At 36.2% G+C, this 23,287-nt stretch overlaps 1 protein-coding gene across 1 annotated transcript in view; it reads right to left on the reverse strand.

Annotated features, from left to right (window-relative positions):
- Positions 1-552: 552 nt before the first annotated feature.
- LOC136262915 (uncharacterized) overlaps positions 553-23,287 on the reverse strand; it is a 317,270-nt gene continuing 294,535 nt past the window's right edge. Inside the window, exons 78-90 of the mRNA XM_066057331.1 lie at positions 20,892-21,037; positions 20,713-20,838; positions 20,611-20,657; positions 16,929-17,254; positions 14,544-14,722; positions 14,048-14,400; positions 4,884-4,941; positions 4,714-4,830; positions 4,519-4,646; positions 4,286-4,473; positions 2,944-3,148; positions 2,616-2,884; positions 553-942 (exon numbers count right to left, since the gene is read on the reverse strand). Of these exons, the coding sequence (XP_065913403.1) occupies positions 707-942; positions 2,616-2,884; positions 2,944-3,148; positions 4,286-4,473; positions 4,519-4,646; positions 4,714-4,830; positions 4,884-4,941; positions 14,048-14,400; positions 14,544-14,722; positions 16,929-17,254; positions 20,611-20,657; positions 20,713-20,838; positions 20,892-21,037 (2,378 nt within the window). The 3' untranslated portion in view covers positions 553-706. The remainder of the gene's footprint in view (positions 943-2,615; positions 2,885-2,943; positions 3,149-4,285; positions 4,474-4,518; positions 4,647-4,713; positions 4,831-4,883; positions 4,942-14,047; positions 14,401-14,543; positions 14,723-16,928; positions 17,255-20,610; positions 20,658-20,712; positions 20,839-20,891; positions 21,038-23,287) is intronic.

The following is a 23,287-nucleotide window of genomic DNA, read 5'->3' on the forward strand; positions in this document are numbered from 1 at the left end:
ATCACAAAACTTTCTAGAATATCAAAATTTTCTGGGTTTCCTCAGAACTTTTATTATATTTATTTCCATCATTATTTCAGAAACTCCTTTCAAAAATCCTAGATCCTCCACTGAGTTGTTGATTTTTTTTGAAACAATTAATATTTCAGTTTCTGGAAACCTCAGAATCGCCCCTGACTGGCCTGGGCAGGGTCAGTAGTTAATCGTGACTGTATAGCTAGCTACACATGCCATCTTTGAATCATATGCAGCTGGGACGAGCTGGGGGTGGCAGTCCATCAAGCCCAGGTATATAGCTAAAATAGAGAGGAGAGCTGCCCCATACATGTATGGGCTGCCCATATGCGTATGCCTATTGTATTAAAGTTTTTGTAAAATTATCTTGCACAGGAGCAATGCTAGTATATATTTAAAATAACATGGTAAGTGGGCACATAAACTTTATTTACTTTTGCAAATTTTCATGACTCATATTATTATGCTGTTGTGCTATGGTCTTAAGCACTTCACTAAGGAAATTCATTAGTAATTTATATAGCTATATTTAATATGTTAATATAAACACAAGATTGCATTTTAAGTGTTCAAAGCAAATATGTAACTAAGCAAATAATTGTCCTAACCTAAGTTTATATATAGCAGCATAGCAGTTAGCAGTGTATAATAGCCTAGATTTCAACAATATATAGCTAAAAATTCTAATTAACTACTTTGGTGTTCCAAAATCTTTATCACGTTGACGGAGGATTCTTTTTCTTATGTGCATTTGGGCTACACCAATATCTTCTAGCTCCTCCAGACCATACGTAAAGAATTCTTCTCCATCAATGCCTTCATCCTGTTCAAACAGCTTGACAACATCGTCAGGAACTTTTTTTTCTCTCAGCCAATTGCATACTTCTTGATGAGTCATTTGCTTGCCCTTATCATTTTCTTCAGGTACTAAGAGATATATAAATAATTTATATGCATGCATGCTCTGGTACTATACACCAAATTACACAAATCACGAAATATTTAAACTATTCTCAGTGTCTAATTATTGGATTGGAATTCTTGGCTGGACAACTGGACTCATGTTTAATTGTGTTGACACTTTTTAAAAGCCTAGTACACTGCAGACTTGATGAGTTGTGGACCTATTTGCACTTTAAACAGAGATTGTTTTGCAATGACATGGACAAAGAAAAAAATATTTCAACAGTGTCACATCACACTGAGTCATTGTTACACTGAGTCATTGTTATAAGGCCATCATTATTGTTTCCCATCACCTAGTAGAGCAAAAACTGATACAGGCAGGAGGTGATTATTAATTATTAATTATACAGTTGACTCTTGTTATTTGAGTATGTGACTGCTCTATTAGAGTATTTTCAATCTTGAAAGGTGCAAAGACTGTGTATCCATGCACCCTGTTTATTTATTTATTTATTTATTTATTAATGCTTTACAGCACAAGTGCTGAAAGTCTGTAGGACACCTGGTCCTACAGCCTGCTCAAAGACTTTAGTAGCTACATAAGGTGTGTATGAAATTTAAAGTTGCAGAAAGGAGAAAAAATCCATGACTGGACTTAGGCAGCCTCTAACCTGCAGCCATCCAATTTACGCCGTTGAACAAGACTGGAAGGTCTCCAACCTTTATATACGCAGCTAATACATTTACCTTAACACTTGGTCACCCTGTGCCTCCCTCTGTCATAAAATAGTACATTCACATGATCTATAATCAAATAATTAAAATTTGAAGTACTTAAAAATTGATGAGGGCGGTGGCAGGAAACAAGGAATAAAATAATGATGGCCTAGCATTAATATTGCTTCAGGTCACCTGTCTGCATCTAGGTTTATCATTACAATTTGTATCTTGAATTTTCTGCATAATTTATGTACTTGCAGAGCTTACCACTTCAGTAAACATAACTTTGTGGAAATTGGCTGTACCTTATGTCTAGTTTTATGAGCACAACCAAACTGTCAATCATGTGACAGGTTGCTTCATACTATAAAGGCCAGTAAGCTCCTTTCATTAAGGTACCACATGTTTGCTTTGCAGTGCTAATATATATAACCGTTATCTTCACTAGCTATAATTGTTATTTACAATATACAGGAAACAAAGAATCAATACATTTTGATCTAGCATGATGACAGAAAACTTATTAGATTCATCCAAGCTCCGGTTACGCATTCACTACACAAAGTATAAACACTAATTACACTCAAAAGCAACCAAAATGTTTCTATCATAGATATATTATGGCACTATGATTTCATAAGATCTACAGCTACTGTACTAGTAGAATCATGATCAACCAAGTCCAATGATTAGACACTGTCCATATCTGCTTCACACATATATAGGTATTTTGATTAGGCAAACATTTAAACTTCCTTTATTATTATACATAATAGATTTTAGATTTATTGCCTGAATACTACCACAAGTCTAGGTGTGACTACGTAAATGCATGAAGCTGTACAACTAGAAAATTGACAATTAAATCTGAACATAGTTTATTTATATACAACCTGAACTTTATACATGTACAAAATGTATCTTTAAATCACAAAATACAGTTATTTGACTATGCCATGTACAAAGCAACTCACTGTCGCTTTTCATCTCTAGGGGAGCCTCAGCTTCTTCTGCATCAGAAGAAACAGGGTGCAACCAACTTTCACTGTCGCTGTCACTCTCTTCACCATCATCAATTTGAAACTGCAGTTTTATGCAATCATACTTTAGATAGTTTTCATCGTACAGCTGGTCTTTGTTTTTAAAAGGCTTCCAGAAATCTTCAATAATTTCTGTCCATTTTGTTGATGCCATGGAATTTTGAGGCTGTGAATTACTTGATATCATCATTTTTAATCTAATTCTGTGTGTGAAGTAAGACTAATTCACATGCATATAATGAGCTGAAATACACTCTCTTACCTGCGAAGGGTCATCCGGAATTCAACATAATGGCATATTAGAACTGACTTGGGAACAAGAGTAATAAACTCTGCCTTTCGGTTCATTTTCTCCAAAGCTTTTGCTATTGACTTCATCGAATCACGTTTTGTAATATCAGTTTCAGAAGAATTCAATGTTTTCTCTAATTTATCTAGCTTTGCAAGTAAATATTCCTTTTCCGTAGCTAGAAAAGTGATAATATGCAACAGTTATCATAATACGTACAATGCAACCGTAAAGATTTTATTAAGGCATAGGAGTTGAGAAGTTTCACAATTTTCAAGTGTTATTATCACACCAAAACTTCATAATTAAGGATATTTTCATGCCAAAATAGCTTCAAGACACCCAGTTCTTTGTGCCAGTTGTTGTTGAGTTATAGTTTAGAACATGCAGACTGATGGTTTCTACACATTGCAGCCTAAGTGATTAATTTGTGGGTACCCTTGTCCACATCATTCTTGGCTCCCTACATTGCACAGAAACTGTCAGTCAGTATGTTCTGTCTTGCTAGAAAACTATTGATCAGAGACAGTAGCCAGTAGCATAATGAATTACTCACTCAAGCTCACTGGCAGCATTGTTATAGTGTCCTCATTCATCTTAACAAATGCCTATGACATCCACCTTGTACCAGAAAGTTAGTTAACAGTAAGGGCATACACAGGAACTTTGAAAAGGAGCTTCCGCTCCAGCTAAGTGACTGTTATATTAAAAGTATTTGATGTTGCCTGACTGCTTTTTAGAGCATCTTGTCTTGCACCAATTATGGTTATACTAATCCACTAAATTGATGTTACTATATGTAAGAAATAAGAAATAATTGCTTAACTAGGTAAAAGATTAATAATGTGATCTATTCCATGGTGGATCCCTGATGTTGGAAACCTGAAATGTCAGGTAGTACAAAATACCTAAAGGAGTTCCTGCAACTCCCGGAATCTTCCTGGGCCCTCTCCAGAAGCTGTTTTATTTTGGTTTTGCTGATTTTCAATAGAAAAACAAACACAGGTATCTAATTATTTAGCAGCCCCACCGCAGGTTTTATCTTCCATTAATTTAAGCCTCCAAGGAAATTATGGCATACATTATTGTAATTTTACTAAGGCCTGTAATACCAGTAATGCCAGCTTATTTTTGATGACATCTTTTCAACCCTCAGCTGTTGTGGATTTGATAAAATATATTACGTTTGATTTAAGTTACCACACTGAGTAATTTCATTGAGCTTTTTTGTAAATTAACTCAAGCTCAAGTGTGTACCTATACACATATTTTACTTACGTATACTTATTTATGCTAGCAAACTTAATTCACATACATGGGCATTCATCTAGAATTCTCTCTAGAAATTCAACATCTTTGGAATCCATTTGTTTGAACACAGAAACCGGTAGGTTAGAAAAGTCATACAAGCCTCCTTGTAACCATCCAACAAATAATTCCATACACCTGAAAAGTCTCTTTATTTCTAGATCTCTAAAAATAGCCAGCTGAACATCACTGATGCTGTAACACAAATGCATAGTCAAAGTTTAAGATATAGGACATTACCTTTGAATACCAATTTCATAAAATAATTGTTTTTGGTCCTCACAGTTACTGAAATGTGTGCTTAAAAATGCCACTAGACTGTCATTAATTTTAGACTCCCACAACTTCTCATCTTGCTTCAAAATATCCTATGCAAATATGGTATATTCATATAATGCGATAATCATACATCAACCAAGTAGTTACAGTATGCACCTGATTAACGTATCCAAGAACGGCTCTTAGTCCAACAACAATATCATTCAGTATTTGATAAGTAGCAGAGCGAAAATGAAACTTTAATGACTTTATGGTACTTTCCTGAAGTGGTTCCTGACAAAATAATCATTGTAACTCTTTGTATAACAGCTCCCAGAATAGTTTACCTTGAATTTACTAGGTAGCTCTTGAGCAATAGATGATATGTCAATAGCACAGCCTGGGCTAAAGAGATGCATTAAGTATACACATTTTTGTAAGCTATTAGGCTTTTAATCCCCTAATTTCTATATATATATATACGTATATATATATCTAATCCAAAACAGCCAGCTGTAAAAAAATTGTGCGGCCCTCAAAAAGGCTATGGTGAAAAAAGATGTGAAATCCAAGGTGGCGGCCAAGAAATGGCTGTGATGGTAGGTTAATGGTAAAAATTTTAATAACGACAATTCAGGTGAATTTTTGTGCCGCTTGGTCTTGGCAAAAAATTCACCTAAATTGCCGTTATTAAAATTTTTACCATTAACCTATCATCACAGCCATTTCTTGGCCGCCACCTTGGATTTCACATCTTTTTTCACCATAGCCTTTTTGAGGGCCGCACAATTTTTTCACAGCTGGCTGTTTTGGATTAGATTTCACTTCTTTTTGTATTTGTATACCCCAAAGCCGGCCATAGGTCGGCTTTCGGACTTTTTTAACCTGTCTTTTTTTCTTTTCCACAGAAAGAAGAAAAGAGGAAGCAGATGTACTTCAAATATTTCTGATTTTATCAGTAAATGTACAAATTATATATGTAACACATATATTTATTACAGAACTCTCCATGGTGGTTTCTTTGTAACTGAACACTCTACAAAGTGACTTCCTCTTGCTGCTCTCTCTACAGGGTGCATTGTTTGTAGCTGAACAATCTACAAGTAACTTCTTCTAGCTGATCTCTCTACAGGGTGGTTTGTTTGTAGCTGAATTCTGTGCAGGTGATTTGTTTGCAGCTGAGCTCTTTACAGAATGGTTTCTTTGTAGCTGAACTCTCTACAAGGTAACTTCTTCTAACTGATCTTTCTACAGGGCAATTTGTTTGTGGCTGAATTTTCTACAGGGTGATTTCTTTGCAGCTGAACTCTCTACATGGTGGTTTCTTTGTAACTGAACTCTCTACAAGGTAACTGATGTCTCTACAAGGTCACTAGTTTGTAGCTGAACTCTCTACATGGTGGTTTCTTTGTAACTGAACTCTCTACAGGGTGACTTCTTTTAGCTGATATTTCTAGAGGGTGATTTGTTTGTAACTGAACTCTCTACAGGTGATTTGTTTGCAGCTGAACTCTCTACATGATGGTTTCTTTGTAGCTGAACTCTCCACAAGGTAACGTCTTCTAGCTGACCTTTCTACAGGGTGATTTGTTGTAGCTGAACTCTCTACAAGGAAACTTCTTCTAGCTGATCTCTCTACAGGGAGATTTATTTGTAGCTGAACTCTCTACAGGTGATTTGTTTGCAGCTGAACTCTCTACATGATGGTTCTTTGTAGCTGAACTCTATACAAGGTGACTTCTTTTAGCTGACCTTTCTACAGGGAGATTTGTTTGTAGCTGAACTCTCTACAGGTGATTTGTTTGCAGCTGAACTCTCTACATGATGGTTTCTTTGTAGCTGAACTCTCTACAAGGTAACTTCTTCTAACTGATCTCTCTACAGAGAGATTTGTTTGTAGCTGAACTCTCTACAGGTGATTTGTTTGGACCTTAACTCTCTACGTGATGGTTTCTTTGTAGCTGAACTCTCCACAAGGTAACTTCTTCTAGCTGATCTTTCTACAGGATGATTTGTTTGCAGCTGAACTCTCTACAAGGAAACTTCTTCTAGCTGATCTCTCTACAGGGAGATTTGTTTGTAGCTGAACTCTCTACAGGTGATTTGTTTGCAGCTGAACTCTCTACATGATGGTTTCTTTGTAGCTGAACTCTCTACAAGGTGACTTCTTCTAGCTGACCTTTCTACAGGGAGATTTGTTTGTAGCTGAACTCTCTACAGGTGATCTGTTTGCAGCTGAACTCTCTACATGATGGTTTCTTTGTAGCTGAACTCTCTACAAGGTAACTTCTTTTAGCTGATCTCTCTACAGGGAGATTTGTTTGTAGCTGACCTCTCTAAAGGGTGATTTTTTTTTGTAGCTGAACTTTCTACATACAAAGTGACTTGTTCTAGCTGGTCTCTCTACAGGATGACTTGTTTCTAGCTGATCTCTCTGCAGGGTGACTTGTTTCTAGCTGAACTCTACCGGGTGATCTGTTCGTAGCTGAACTCTCTACAGGATGATTTGTTTACAGCTGAACTATCTACATGGTGGTTTCTTTGCAGCTGAATTCTCTACAAGGTGACTTCTTCTAGCTGAACTCTCTATAGGGTGATCTTCTCGTAGCTGAACTCTCTGCAGGGTGATTCGTTTGCAGCTGAACTCTCTACATGATGGTTTCTTTGTAGCTGAACTCTCTACAAGGTAACTTCTTCTAGCTGATCTCTCTACAGAGAGATTTGTTTGTAGCTAAACTCTCTACAGGTGATTTGTTTGTACCTTAACTCTCTACATGATGGTTTCTTTGTAGCTGAACTCTCCACAAGGTAACTTCTTCTAGCTGATCTTTCTACAGGGTGATTTGTTTGTAGCTGAACTCTCTACAGGTGATTTGCTTGCAGCTGAACTCTCTACATGATGGTTTCTTTGTAGCTGAACTCTCTACAAGGTAACTGATGTCTTTACAAGGTCACTAGTTTGTAGCTGAACTCTCTACATGGTGGTTTCTTTGTAACTGAACTCTCTACAGGGTGACTTCTTTTAGCTGATCTTTCTAGAGGGTGAATTGTTTGTAGCTGAACTCTCTACAGGTGATTTGTTTGCAGCTGAACTCTCTACATGATGGTTTCTTTGTAGCTGAACTCTCTACAAGGTAACTTCTTCTAGCTGATCTTTTTACAGGGAGATTTGTTTGTAGTTGACCTCTCTACAGGGTGACTTGTTTCTAGCTGAACTCTACCTGGTGATCTGTTCGTAGCTGAACTCTCTATAGGATGATTTGTTTACAGCTGAACTATCTACATGGTGGTTTCTTTGCAGCTGAATTCTCTACAAGGTGACTTCTTCTAGCTGAACACTCTATAGGGTGATCTTCTCATAGCTGAACTCTCTGCAGGGTGATTCGTTTGCAGCTGAACTTTCTACATGATGGTTTGTTCATAACTGAACACTCTACAAGGTAACCTCTTCTAGCTGATCTCTTTACAGGATAACTTGTTTCTAGCTGAACTCTCTACATGGTGATTTGTTGGTAGCTAAACTCTCTACAATTCGATTTGTTTGCAGCTGAACTCTCTACATGGTGGTTTCTTTGTAGCTGAACTCTCTACAAGGTAGCTTCTTCTAGCTGATCTCTCTACAGGGAGATTTGTATGTAGCTGAACTCTCTACAGGTGATTTGTTTGCAGCTGAACTCTCTACATGATGGTTTGTTTGCAGCTGAACTCTCTACAAGGTAACTTCTTCTAGTTGATTTCTCTAGTAGGTGACTTGTTTCTAGCTGATCTCTCTACAGGGTGATTTGTTTGTAGCTGAACTCTGTACAGTTTGATTTGTTTGCAGTTGAACTTTCTACATGGTTGTTTCTTTGTAGCTGAACTCTCTACAAGGTAACTTCTTCTAGTTGATCTCTCTACAGGATGACTTGTTTCTAGCTGAACTCTCGACAGGATGATCTGTTCATAGCTGAATTCTCTACATGGTAGTTTCTTTGTAGCTAAACTCTTTACAAGGTGACTTCTTCTAGCTGATCTCTCTATAGGGTGATTTGTTTGTAGCTGAACTATCTGCAGGGTGATTTGAACTCTCTACAAGATGATGTTGTCTAGTTGATCTCTCTATATACTTAGTCTGGATGACTTGTTTCTAGCTGAACTCTCTACAGTGTGATCTGTTAAGTTTCTACCTGATCTCTCTATAGAGTTATATCTTGTTTGTATAGCTGAACTCTTTTACATGGTGGTTTTTTGATTGGTTGCTGAACTCTCTCTCCACGGTGACTTGTTTGTACTACAGAGTGACTTGTTTGTAGCTGAACCCTCTACAGAGTGAGTTACTTGTAGCTGAACATTGCTTAAAGTGACTTGTTTGTAGCTGATCTAGATGAACTCTCTACTGGGTAGCTTTTTTTGTAGCTGAACCCTTTACGCAGTGATTTGTTTGTAGCTGAATTCTCTACAGAGTGACTTATAGTAGCTGAACTCTCTACAAGGTGACTTGTTTATCACTGAATTCTCTTCAGTGTGACTTATAATGTTCTGAATCTCTACAGCAACATATTTGTAGCTAAATTCTCTACAGGGTGACTTGCTTGTAGCTGAATTGTCTATAAAATTAACTGTATGTAGCTGAACTCCCTACAGAATAACTTGCAATGTAATATAATTCTATAATGGAGTAAGTTATAAACGTAGCTGAATGCTTTATTAGGGTGACTGTTCTATTAGAGTATCTCGATCTCGCATATGCTACACGTAGTTGGCTTTGGAATCATAACTCGGTGGTTTGTAATCCAATTCTTCTGTACTACTACACGGACTTTCTATGATAATTATTCCAGCCACAGACCGATTTTCAGCTCACTACTCTAAGCGGTTTGCCTGGTAGGCGTGAAAACTATTAGTTTTGTATTCATAAAAATCGATCGCGTAATTGTGACACAGGTTGGGTTTTGTGTTATATCTCGATGGCCTTTAACTGGATTCCTTTCAAACCACAAAAAGGCACTCCTACGATAGTTACTCCATCTACATAGCAATTTTCAGCTCATTCCTTCAAGCGGTTTACCCTGTGGGCGTGACAGACCTTCGACCTTATTTTACGCAAATAATCGGTCATAACTCCGTGAATGTTCATCGGATTCCTACCAAACTTGGTACTGAGATTTGCCTTAATGAGCCCTTTAAGTGTGCCAAATGTCAGCCCGATTGGAGCATGCATTCGTGTTTTATTTCGGATTTTGCAAAGTGTGCGAAAAGAAGAAGAAAAAAACGAAGAAAAAAAACCCAAACTTTGGCCACTCGTATCTCGGAAATGGCTGAAGCGATTTTCTTCACATTTGGAATGTGGACTCCCCTACCTAGCCGGCACCTCTGTAGCAACTTTGGTTTTAATCGGATAAGGAATCACGAAGCTGCAAAGGTGTGAAAATAGCGTTTACTTTCTTCCTGTAAATATACTCACGGTGTGGCGCGCCGGCTTCTTGGGCCGCACGACACACTACCATGTGTCTTGATATATATACAAACATGCATAGATAGATATTTAAGCATAACCATGAAATTAAGTACACACGTGTACAAAAATAAATCTAAATTTAGTCTCCAAGACATTATTGTGTACACACAGATTTTATAATCAGTGCATATTTCATTCCATGATTATTAAACTGTCAAATTTTTATATAAGAGCAGTTCCAAAAATTTTGGTGAAAGTTTTAAAAATTTTCTGTTCCATGTTCCTAGGAGGATCTGGGGGTATTTGTGGGCATGCTACCCAAGGAAATTATTTATTCTAAGATGAAAATTAAGTGTAGGTTAGAGACCTAGCACGAGGATCTTCGTGGATTTTAAACAGTTAAGAGTCAGAGCTATGTGAAGTTTGAAGTATACAACAAACATTGATAGTATTGTGGGAGCCTGGAGGCATTTGCCAGGAAAATGTTCAGGTATTAAACACTCTGAGATATGATTTTAGACTATGTTTACTGTGTTGGTACAAGTAAGCTAAGCAAAATTTCAAAAAAATACAAAATTTGACTGTTCTATTAGGGTAGTTGACTGCTCTATTAAAACATATTCCAATCTGAACTTTAGATACCTTTGCAAATCAAATTTTAATCGCCTATAAACATACTTGAACAGTTTCTGAAAACCTCAGAAAACCCCTGGATCCACTTCTGCTGTACTGCATTATAACTGTGTGATAGGATTATTCAAGGGCTAATAGTGATGCACACATGAATGCATGCACACATTTATGCAATAATATTAGCTACGGGCACAGGATTGACTCAATCATGCACTGGTTAATGTTGTGCTACTTACAAAAACCAAGTGCATATATAATTAATTATCATTTTTGCAATAACATGTGCAAATTATTTAGTTATCGTAATAAAATGTATTCATAATTCACAAATTATTGCTATTCAGGAAGTGTAACTCAAACAAATTACTCAAAGCTACAAATTATGCACAGAAGTACTGTATCGTCTCAGCTATGTTACAGTTTGTTTTCATGTTTTCTTATGCAAATTTTCTGGACGAGGCCTATAGCTAGGCTGCTATTTCATATCATATAAAGTGGACATTGCTCCTTTCAAAAGGAAGAAGTATGTTATATCTGGTAGCATATGTGGCCTCCTGCTATACATTGTTTGTAAAGTCCCAAAGGTTGAAATTTGTAGAGAGTCACAACATCTGATTTAATGTGTATATTTAGCTTCCAGGCAATTGGCTACAGCCATTTTTCCTTGCCAGAGGAACACATCACGTACACATAAGTAAACACCAAAACAATACAAAAACAACCAAAGACATATCAACACAATTACAAAACAAAAACAAAAAGACTACACAATTACAAAAAAAAACCACACACACACACACACACATACATATGATCAATAAAGTGAGCCACGATACTGTCTAAGCGCATCCATATTCATTTAAAGGAGAATTAATGTGGTTTGTCACCAGTGGTGGCCACCATTTGATAGCTTTATAGCAAAAAAAAATGCAGAGTAAAAGTTAAACAGAATTTAGGGATATTTGCAAAATATATAGGTCTTCTTGTACAATAAGAGGAGGTTCTGCCAAAAACAATGGGTGGCTCAAGTGGTATACATTTATACTGACGGTATTGATGGTGCATTGAACATAGTGATTTGTATCGAATTAAGTAAGATAGTAGCAACCATTGCAATTTCTGATAGAATGGAGACACATGATCATATTTCTGCAAATCACAACACAGCCTTACAGCACAATTTTACATTCTCTGAGGCCTCTGTAATAAATTGCCATCGATAATTGATGGTCCCCAAATTGTAACACAGTATGATAATTGTGACAGCAATAGGGATTCCAATAGCATTTTCATCAAGCTGATGTCAATAACGTGTCAGTGGGAGGTAAACAGATAATTATAGATAATATGACATTTTGTGGCACACATTAGCAACATGATGAGACCATGACAGACTACAGTCAAAGATTAGCCCCAAATACTTCTGTTTCTCAGTCACCTGTAATACAAGATTATCAATAGAAATAGGAAGATGTGTAAACTTCATAGAGCCTTAAACCACATTACAGAAGACTTTTTAAAATATCAAACCTGTGAAAATGAACCTGTAGCAGGTACTTAACTGCTGAAAATCAACCATGTAAGCTACCAGGAATAGAAAGTTGAAATGAAGTGTATACCCTGTATATGGTCTTGCTTAGCTAGACTGCTTTTTTCCTGTGGAGTATGAGTGGGGGAAAAGTCTGATGAACAAAGTATAGCACTGTTGTTCTAGCAGTCAACAGATTCTGGGGATTCCGTTATATGGCTTCTGATTGTAAGAAGGGATTGTTGGTTGGTGTGGATGATGTCAATCCCATAGAAGCACAAGCCTAATAAAGAACATGAAGGGATTGCATATGTATGGGATTGATCATCATCCACACCAATCAGCAGTTCCTTCTTCCAATCAGAAGCTACACAATAGAACCCCCAGAATCTGTCGACTACCAGAACAACAGTGCTGTGTTATGTTTATTAGACCCATTTTTCTCACCCACAGATAAAAAGGAAAGTAATCTGGTTACAGGAGACTACCCTGTGTATGCAAATGAAAAGTCTTGAAGCTTCACATACAGAATTTGCATTAGATAACATGACAGACAACTACTTATAAACAGTTGAGGAGGTACTTCTGTACATAATTTGTGGTTTAAAGTGGTTTGTTACACTTCATTAGTAATGCATAGGAATGTAATTAGAGGTGTATCGATATGGGTACTGATATCCGATATTGATGCCACCAAAACAGCCGATAACCGATAGTCAATCTGATATTTGCATTATAGTTTTAAGCAAACAAAAGTGTACATGTACCTACCCTACAACAACATGTGCATGTATTCATTGCTATACTCTGCCTGTGGTGGTATACAGCTTGGGTTGTGAGAAAGCTGGTACAGCAAGTTTCCTTGGTTATCCTGTGATCCTTATTTTATTACAAAGGTATGTACTATGTAACTGCTTCATTTGTAAAGATAATCTTTCCAGCAACAAACACTAGTACCACATGTGTTTATATGGCTTCTTGTAGCGTAGCACTTGTTACAGAGTGAACAATATACTACTGGCACTAAAGAACCACATGGATAATGCAGAACAAGGGGGTGGCACTCCAATATATCCTGTACTCTGATCTTCATCCTCAGTCAAAACGAAAGTCAAAAGTCAAGCAAGAAATTTGCAGTAGGTCAAACGACAAGTTTGTTTGGAAAGTGCATACCACAATTTATACTATTAGAATTAGAATATAACCGTAATTTTATGAAAAATTACAAAAATTCAATCAAAAGTCAAGCATGGACATTAGCGTAAGTCAACAGTTAAGGCTTATCTTTCTAGTTTTACCACTTTGACCAAGGACAATGATCAGAGTACAGGGTATATTGGAGTGCCACCCCCTTGTAGAATACCAATGCATAATCTGTTTATATACAAACTATTGCTACTGTATAAATATCGGTACCGATATCGGTCCTCCTGCTGCTCTGTACTGATACCAATATTTAATTACTGTATCATTGGACAATATTTTAGCCAATCCGATTATTGGTACACCTCTAAATGTAATTAATGAACTACAAAATAACTTAATAATTTTCATGTATTATTACAACTAAGCTAAAATATAATAAAGCATGTTATTTGTTTGAAAAAATATCATACAGTATGATGAAGGTTTGGGCATGGCCTATTATTAAATATCACCCAAAACCTGCCTTGATTTCATGACAACATGACAGTATTGGTTGGGCCTTGAGATTAACCCAAAATACTTTTGTCAAGTTGCTACAGAATTTTCTAAAAATGGAATTTTCTAAAAACAGAATTTTCTACTGCCTACCTGCCTAACTGATTTGCAGCTGAGGAAAATAATGAACAGAATTAATGAAGTAGTATGTTATGCACTATGTATCAATGCAATAATGCTGTCTCTGTCACTTAAAATACTATGAAAAATACCTGTTTCCCAGATTAGTTTCAGTTGGTGAATCTCTAAATCTGAAGACAATTCTGATGTCATCAGAAGTTATCAGAGATTTTCCAGCAATATAAAAAGCCACTACATTTTGTTCAAGTTGTTCTAGGTCGAACTTTGGACTAGACTGATCACCATTGTACATATAACAGCTTTTGATCAACTTCAAAAACTGCTGCTTTCCATTGTCTTCCTCATATGGAACAATACAGCTTTGGGTAGTAACTTCAGTGACATATATTTCTGTAAGATTTTCAGGTAGATATTTACGATAGTGGCAATTAGAAAGTTTTGCATGATCAGAAACGCTGGATAAGAATAAATTGTGGACTTTGATCTGTTGAAAAGACATAAAGTAACTCACAGCATTACCTTTTTTGGTGCATGTATGTAGAGCATTAAGACACAGTCAACAAAAATTTTACTTGCACTGTAATACGTAGTATGTTGATTTAATAGTGCATTCATGATGTAACTCACTATGTCCATCACAACAATATAAATCCAATCAGTTTTAGCGATATCACCACTATCATGACTGATAAGGTTGATCAGAAGGGTATTCTCATCAATATTGCTGATATGAACAGGTGCTGAGTCTCTGTTATTACTTCTATCTATAGATCCTCCATTTAGTTTAAGATATGCATTGTATATTTCTGTCAATAAAAATTATAAAGATTAAATGTATTGCTAAATAATATAAGATTAGTAAGCTCGAGCTCCTTTATAGACCAGTTCATTTAATGTGAAAGTATCTTAATTGCTCTGATATTTGCTATTGTGCAATACTGGATGCTGTGGTTAGCCATGAGAAACTATTGGGAAACATACAACCATGTGCACTAAATCCTTTGTTACACAGAAATTAAAGAAAATATCCAAGTTTTCAAGACAGCATGGAATACTACATTAATTTCTACACCTGATGGTGGTTGTCTGCTGGGTGAGTTATGAGCCACTGAAGTTGAAAACGTGTAACAAACAAAAGTTGTGTAGTGAACAAGCATGCAAGCAGGTGCTTGTTTCTATGTTTACATGGAATAACAACACTAAAACAAGCGTTATGACCACCTGGATAGAGTTTACTGATTCGCTAAACATGGCGTTTGGTTCAGTTGGCCTGTCAAGTCGATTGTAGCCTTTATCTTTAATGCAATTCATGGAACACTCTACTACAAAGCTTTGCCAATCAGTTCTGAGTGGATTTCAAGTATGAACTCACGATTACAAGCCATAGAAAGCATTGTTCAGCAAAATCTTAAACTTTACAGCTCTATAACTTGCTGATCCTTTACCCTAGTCACAGCAGACAACCATGAAGCGAAAGAGAAATTAATGTAGTTTTGTTCTATGCACAGAGAATTGGAACATACCGTATACTTTGTAAGTAATGGAGATTTAACCATCGATTATTATCATTTTCCCAATGGCTATAATATGGGCATCCACAGCATCCAGTTGTTACATCATACCATGGGCAATTCTAAGAGGTGCCATGGCCCCCCTGCTGAAAAATAACTTTTTAAAAATCTTGGGGAAAAGTTGCAGTATAGATTGGCATTGTTATTTTTAGCATTTTTCATGTTTTTAGCATAAATTTTAGGCTGTTTTCAAGCCTTTAAATTGCAAATATCCTGCAGCTTCTGGGGGTTGCATCCCCAGACCCCCTGAAATTCTATTTTATGCTACAGCCAAACAACAATATATAGTTATGCTGTTCCTACTTGGCCCCCCCTGTAGGTCAGGTATAGAATCGCCATTGCATCATATGCACTAACACTGATTGAATTTTTAAGGTCCTTAAATGAACTGATCTATTGCAGCCAAATGATGTTTAAGCAAATGATGTATAATGAATTCATACTTGCTAGTACATATCATGCAATACAGTAGTATTCTATAATAAAAATCATAGAGGTTTGCACTTTCTACAAGAAATTGACCAGAAACTATAACTTCATGGTGCCCGCTTGGCAGTATTGGATTGGCAAAGCCAAGTTCTATTTAGTGTAAAAAAAATAGTTTTGATAATTAGCTATTTTTTAAAATTTTAGTTAATGTTTAACATTCACCTCTATTACTTTGGTGATCCCTGCAATTGTCGTTATCGTGAGCAGGAGTTTCAGTCCCCTTATATACAATTTGGTGATTAATAGGGGTTTAGTGTACAAGGCCTGCATAGGAAGCCTAGTAAACTTGGAAATATCGTGGCCCAAAGTACAAATTTCTTTGCTATGCTTGGGTGCAAGAAATTGTAGGTGAAGGGAAGTTTTTCATCCATGATTTCCTTTTCACTAGATTCCTAACCTGCAGTGATCATCCTAAGTGAGGCCCCCATACTGTCACATTCCAATCCAAAAGAGAATGGAGATGCTGCAATATGCAGCGACAGTGTACAATAGAACATTAACTATGTTTAAGTTTGTTAAACATCATGGGCAACTGACTTACTGACTGCCTGACTGAAAACCAATGCTTTCATACAAGCATACCTCAATAATGGCTAACACTACAGGCTTTGTTATTCACTGTTAGACAAGACTTCATGCCTTTAGCACACTGCAAAAGTACATCACTTACCTTGCTTGTGGCAAAACATAGACTAAGTAAAACAGTTAGTTTGCTTATAAGTAAATAGTATAAGGGTGCGTGTTTTAGTTCTGCAATTCCTCAATTGATAGTTGGTGCTGCCTTTTTTTTGATGTGGTGTTATAGAAGTTCAAAATTATGGTATAAAAAAGTTTAAAAGCCAAGTGCAAGGAAAAAATTGTAGTGATGCATCTTAGTTTGGTGTGATTTTCCTGGCTCTTGTAGCTACTGTAACACAGCTCAAAGTCCATTACCATTTAAAAACAAACTTACCAATAATTCTTTTGAAGAGGTCTGTGAGATGGTCACAGAGTTCTTGGGAGTACCTTTTAGCACTTAAACTGATAACTTGTCCAATAGTAAACTGTTGTGCTTTTTCGTATGTCACCAGATGCGACAGATGAGTGTGGATCCACTGGTAGAACTCTACCAAATCTGGAAGTAGAACTCCACCCAGTTGTAGCCTTTCATATTCCAAAGTGAAAAGATGGAGAGCAAAGAAGGGTGCATCATCAAGGTTATGAGCTTCCCTTGCTGCAACAAGATTTTTCATATACTCATTCTCAGTAGCCAAATGTGGGTACTGTTGATTAAGAATCCTACAATATAGAAATTGTGAAAATGATACATTACTGCAAATTTTGTTAGTAAGTGAGTAATAGACAAATTTTATAATAAGGCTTTATAGCATATAATAATAACCGTTGCCCCTAGCAACCTGAATTTTCCATCATTTTTAAGTGATAATATCTAAAGTAACTTCTCCAAATTTTGAAAGGATAGCATATATGTCATAAGACATGACATTTTAAAATTTGTAGTTTTCCCATACATATCTATGTGAGAGGGTTACAGTTTCCCTTTCTGGGCAATCACATAAATGAGGTATTTCAAGATATGCAAAAATCAAAAATTCAAAAGTACATATATCTCAATTTTACATAATTTGTAGGTGTGAATGTCAACAATAGTCTCTCCAGGTTTTAAATGAATGGCATATATAGCTCATAAGATATGACATTCTTTGAATCCCATGATTTGTGTGATTGCTGAGAAGGGGCAACTGTTGCCCCTCTCATTGACAATGTATGGGAAAATTGCAACTTCAAAATGTCATATCTCATGACTTATTTATGCTATCCTTTTAAAACTTTGGGAGGTGACTTAAGACATTGACACCTACAAATTATGTAAAATTTAAGTTGCTAGGGGCAACAATTGATTTTTTTGTTATGAAATTTCTCCATTGGAAAGTGGTACTGTGTGTCATGCAGCCAAGAAAACTGGCACACCACATCATGGCTATAATATAGAAATAAATTAAAAATGCTATTTTCATGCATGCATAGCTCCATGGTTCATCTTCCAAAGCACACCAGGTAGGGCAGACCACACTCCAAATTTGATTGTAATCACTTCAGCCATTCTCAAGCTTTGAGAAACTTTTTTTCAGTTTTTCTTAAGAAGTTCACAAGGGCTAAGGCTTCTTTCACATACTTAGCAAAAGTTATAATACTCGGTTGCCTTGACATTTGGTGCACATAGACAGTGTATAAAGGTAAATTCACACACCAAGTTTAATGCTATATTGATTTTTGTCATGGTTACAGGATAAATCACTTATGGGAGTACACTTGTTGGTGTGTACATAAATTAACTATTGGAATCCAAACCTTTAATAGTTTGAAAGAAATTGAAGTATCTGCTACAGAGTTACAAAATGAAACAAGTCTAGAAATATGGGGTGAGATACTCTAATAGAACAGACACCAACTGGCAAAAAGCACAGGAAGAATGTCAAAAGAAAAGGTTGTGCAGTGTTCAAACAAGGACCTCTACATCTACGTAATACCCAAATCCTTAACCACTGAGACACTATTATCACAGCTGTTCAAATTTAAATCTACTTAAAGCTGTAGTTAATGGTAAAAACTTATAATTTCATAGATCTACCAACATCTAGATTGCTCTATACGCGGAGTCTTTAAAATGCATACTCTATTAAAGTATTACAATAGTATTAACAAACACTCAAACAATTATAACTTCTCTAAAAATCATCATTGTATCTGTAACATGGGTAAAAAACTGGCTTTGGGGCTTTATGTATATGTTAAAGCATAGCCATGAGTGCTATATAAAAAATAAAGCACGAGGCGAGTGGCCGAGATGCTAATAAAGCATGAGGCAAAGCCGAGTGCTTTATTAGCATCAAGGCCAAGCGCCGAGTGCTTTATTTTTCATATAGCATGAGCAAGGCTATGCTTTGAATGATTTATAGAACTTTCTAGTCATGTAGCTTCATCCATACACTAGGACTCGTAATTAACACACGTTGCACGAATTATTAGCAGCCTGAATGCACACATATTAGTTTAACAAAGTAATTCACACATAATATATTTCACCATAGTTTGGCATGATAGATGTTCATCCCTTATTTTGGCAGGATTGGGTTATAACCCACAATCAATTCTACTGTGACACATGGTGAAGTATTTCCGTGATATCTCCAGGACTTATCCATTTACATTAACAAACGTAACAGCAACATTACCTTCTCCCACCCATCATCAAAACATTTAGTTATGTCTATAAAAGCAATCCAGTGGTAGGACTTGTATTGGCTGGGGTGATTGATCACTTAGCGCGGCGAGGCTATCAGCCTTCACCAGCTTGGGTGATTAGCCATACTGGCGTGAGCCCTGCAGGCTATTAGCCTGCACTAAGGCATGTGGGCAACTGTGCTTTATTTCCCACAAAGAGTGCTTTATTGCACCACAAAGAGTGCTTTATTGAGCAAATAAAGCACTCTTTGCGGTGCAATAAAGCACTATTTGTGGTCGATGAAGCACTGTTGGCTGGCTGAGAGTGTACGTTATGAAATTTAAAATACACTTATTCCTTTGATCTCGCCCACGCAAAGTTCTATAAAATGTACAAAACAAAGTGAAAATGACACAAAAACAGCCAAGCTGTAAATAAAGAGTAACCTGCATAAACAAGTTGTGAAATAAAAGGTGATGGCCAAGAAATGGCTGCAATGATATTAGTGCTAATAAACAGAGTTATGCGTGTATGTATAAAAATCATGTTACATTTTCTTTCTTTTTGTCATTGTACCCACAGTGCAGTGCACTGGCTTTCTTGGCTGCATGATACACTACCATGTGTTTTGATGTGGACTGTAGAAACTCTGCAATATTTGACAGGTTCTACTTTTTGATAAAGCACAGTGAGTGGAAATTCATAATTCATATTTAAAAGGCACATTAAATGCTTCAGTATCCAGTGAATCTAGGCAACTACTGTAGGCTTTATTTGATGAAACTAATATACATGTTGTATTTAAAGATTCTTTATTTTAAAAGTAGGAATTTGAAGAGACATGACATACGTACTAACTATATACAATCCTATTTCAGCTTGTGGTTATAACAATTTTCTGTAAAAGTGTGGATTTTCCAAACACATACAGTAGCTAATGTTGTACCATCATCTTTTCTCTTTCATTTATAGTGTATATATTATGGATCTCTACTTCATTAAATAAAACCAGATGTGCACCCACAAATGACTGCAGACCAGCTGTGGATGAATACCTGGTTTTCTGCTAGTGTGTGTGTCTATGATTGGCTTTGTGCGCCTCCATAGGAATTATTTGTCCTTTGGATAATACTTTGCTTCATGCTGTATTATAAGCAAAACTCTTGTAGTTAGCTTCACATTTTGCCAAGAGCTTTGACTAGAATAATAGTATCTAAAAATACAAAGCTATAAGTACACAAGTACTAGCTATAAAACTTATATCTGAAAATGCAGTTTAAATGGTTCTGTTGTGACCTCCATGTTAATCATGAGTAATTACTAAACAAAAGTAGCACAACATGGTAATAAAAGGTACGTTTTATTCTATACTGCCCACATAGCATACACAATAGACAAGTTGTTTTACCTATAATTCTGAAGAACTGGTAGTTTCCAAACTGAATGTACTTCCATCTACATACACAGTACCATTAATCTACTCATCAATCCACACTTAACCTATACGTACTTCAACTTGTACACTGCTTTTGGATGGTTGATAAATACATTTGTGCCATGATTTTTCATATTCATTTAGTTGTTCTATAGTGGTCAACTTCCCTTCAGAAAATGGAAGATTGCGATCTTGACTCATCTAAAAATGAGCACGTTATTCAGTATAATTCACATTTCAGATAATCGCTATACCATGAAAAGTGTATGCATGGATCTCATAATAAAGAAAGATCTTTCATCATCATTAAATCCCATGTTGGTCCTCATGTGCTGCCACACAGTTCTCAGTTGAGTCATACAATAATCTCTGATGGACATCTGATTAGACAGTATCCGACCTTCAAAGATCAATAAAATAAATTAATTTTAATTTACATGGCTATGTCATACACCCTGAATCTGAGGTCAGAGAAAGTTATCTGCCCAATTCTAATGCATGAGTGCCTCTGTTATTATATCTAAAAAGCAGCTGAGTAGAATAAGGGCATGTGTATCACGATAGTACTGGATGATAAAGGTTTGGGCTTGTCTGGCCAAAATATTAGCCCCACAATAAAAGTCTCTAAAGTGTCTACATAGTGGCCAAAAATTATCCCAGTAGCTAAGTTGCTATGGAATTTTAATTATTTTCTCATTTAGCAGAATTTTCCAATGACTGACTATATAACTGCCTGCACATCTTCCTGATGATTTCAGACAAGCGTACTTAACAACCACTTATTTACAAGGTTATGGGCTTAATGTTTTACTCTTAGATGTTGCTTCAGCCTGACTGGTGCCTTTTGGAAAACCGCAGTATGTACAATGTATGCTTCATGTGTCCTCCTTTATGTCCTATTTATCTTTGCTGAAAGCGCAAGGTGTCGATTCATGGTAGTGGCTTCCCTATGTCTGTAGCAGAATCATCCTGGCAAGTTTTCCATTGTAAGTGGATTGATAACAGACAGTTCCTTCTCATACAGTGATCTTTGTTTGTAGTGCTGTGTAATGGACTGAACATATGTAGCAGAAAAAGAAGCATAATGGCACTTTGCTTTCAGTAATAATTGATAGTTGGGGCACACGTTCAGATGCAAAATTAATTTAACAACATTCCTGGTGTCATTCTTCCTTTTGATGGAGTATGCGTGGGTTCACTATACAGCTATAATTTTGTTATAGAAACAAACAGAAGAAAATGTTAGGAATTTTAAAGCTGATTATAATATAGGCATTAAAGAAAAAGTAAGGAAGCAAGGGAATTGCTAAAAAGTAGTGAAACAAGAGATCAGATACACTAGTGGACATTTAATCCATTATAACCAAGACTGAATTAGGGATCAAATGACCACTGGTATATTTGTAGGCATAGACAACCTCTCATTTCACTACCTTTTAGCTATTCCATCACTCCATTGAATTATTACTGTATGACAATTATCATCTACTACATCTAAAACAGCTGAGCCATTATACTTCGTTTTCAGCTATGTGCAGCCACATAGCTGAAAACACAGTGTTATAGTATATTAAAAATTAACATACTATAAAACTGTGTGTTATAGTATGAATTTTCCCACCAAGTGTTATTGTACTAAAACACAGTGTTATAGTATGTTAAAAAATTTTAACATACACAGTGTTATAGTATGTTAAAAATTATTAATTTAAAATGAAGTAGGGATCCAAGCAATAAAATGTAGTGACATAAGATACGAATAATGGTATTACAGCATTGTTCCCCTACATTGGCATGTTATAACAATCATTTTGTTCGATGCCAAAGTAGGAATTTTCCCACCCAGCTATGCTGTAATACCATCATTCATCTCTTTTTCACTACTTTTTATCACTTGGATCCCTACTTCATGTTTATTAAATTAATTATACTAGTTTGTTTAGTTTTTTGTTATAGTATACAGCTATACACATGTGACTGCTCTATTAGGGTGACTGCTGTATGAGAATATCTCAAATATGCTTGGTAGATACCTGTAACTTGACAATAGGTTCAATGCCACGTCATTAATTTGTATACCATATGCGTATTTTGTACCATACGTGTATGGTACATACCATACGTGTATACGCGCATGGTTATACCATACGCGTATGGTACAAGAATGCGTACCATACGCGTATGGTATAGCGATCCATACCATATGAGTATACAATTTGAAATACTATTAGTTATACAATAACAGGTATGATGCTAGCTAGCCACAGTGGAGTCATGTAAGCTAGGAATTTATATCTCAGTTAGCTATAGGTTAGGCTGAAGGTGGTGCTCCTGTGTTACAAAGACAAACAAAGTACCCAACACAAAGACAAAACTAATTGGCCCTCTCTGCCAACACTTGACAAAACTAACTGCTAAACTAAAGACAAAACTAACTGCTAAACCAATTGGCCTTCTCTACCAACACTTGTCTGACAATTTCAGATGTATGCTTCCATCGTCCTTTTTACATTGTTATGTTGTTGCAAGTTATGAAGACTCTGAAGCCCTGGCTAAGCTTTGCCAGAAGTACAAAGAAGCAGTTCCTGACCGTATCATCAGGGAATATAGTAAAGAATTGTATGCAGATATTATGAATGACTTAACTGCA

This window comes from Dysidea avara, chromosome 8, assembly GCF_963678975.1.
Source record: "Dysidea avara chromosome 8, odDysAvar1.4, whole genome shotgun sequence".
Taxonomy (NCBI): domain Eukaryota; kingdom Metazoa; phylum Porifera; class Demospongiae; order Dictyoceratida; family Dysideidae; genus Dysidea; species Dysidea avara.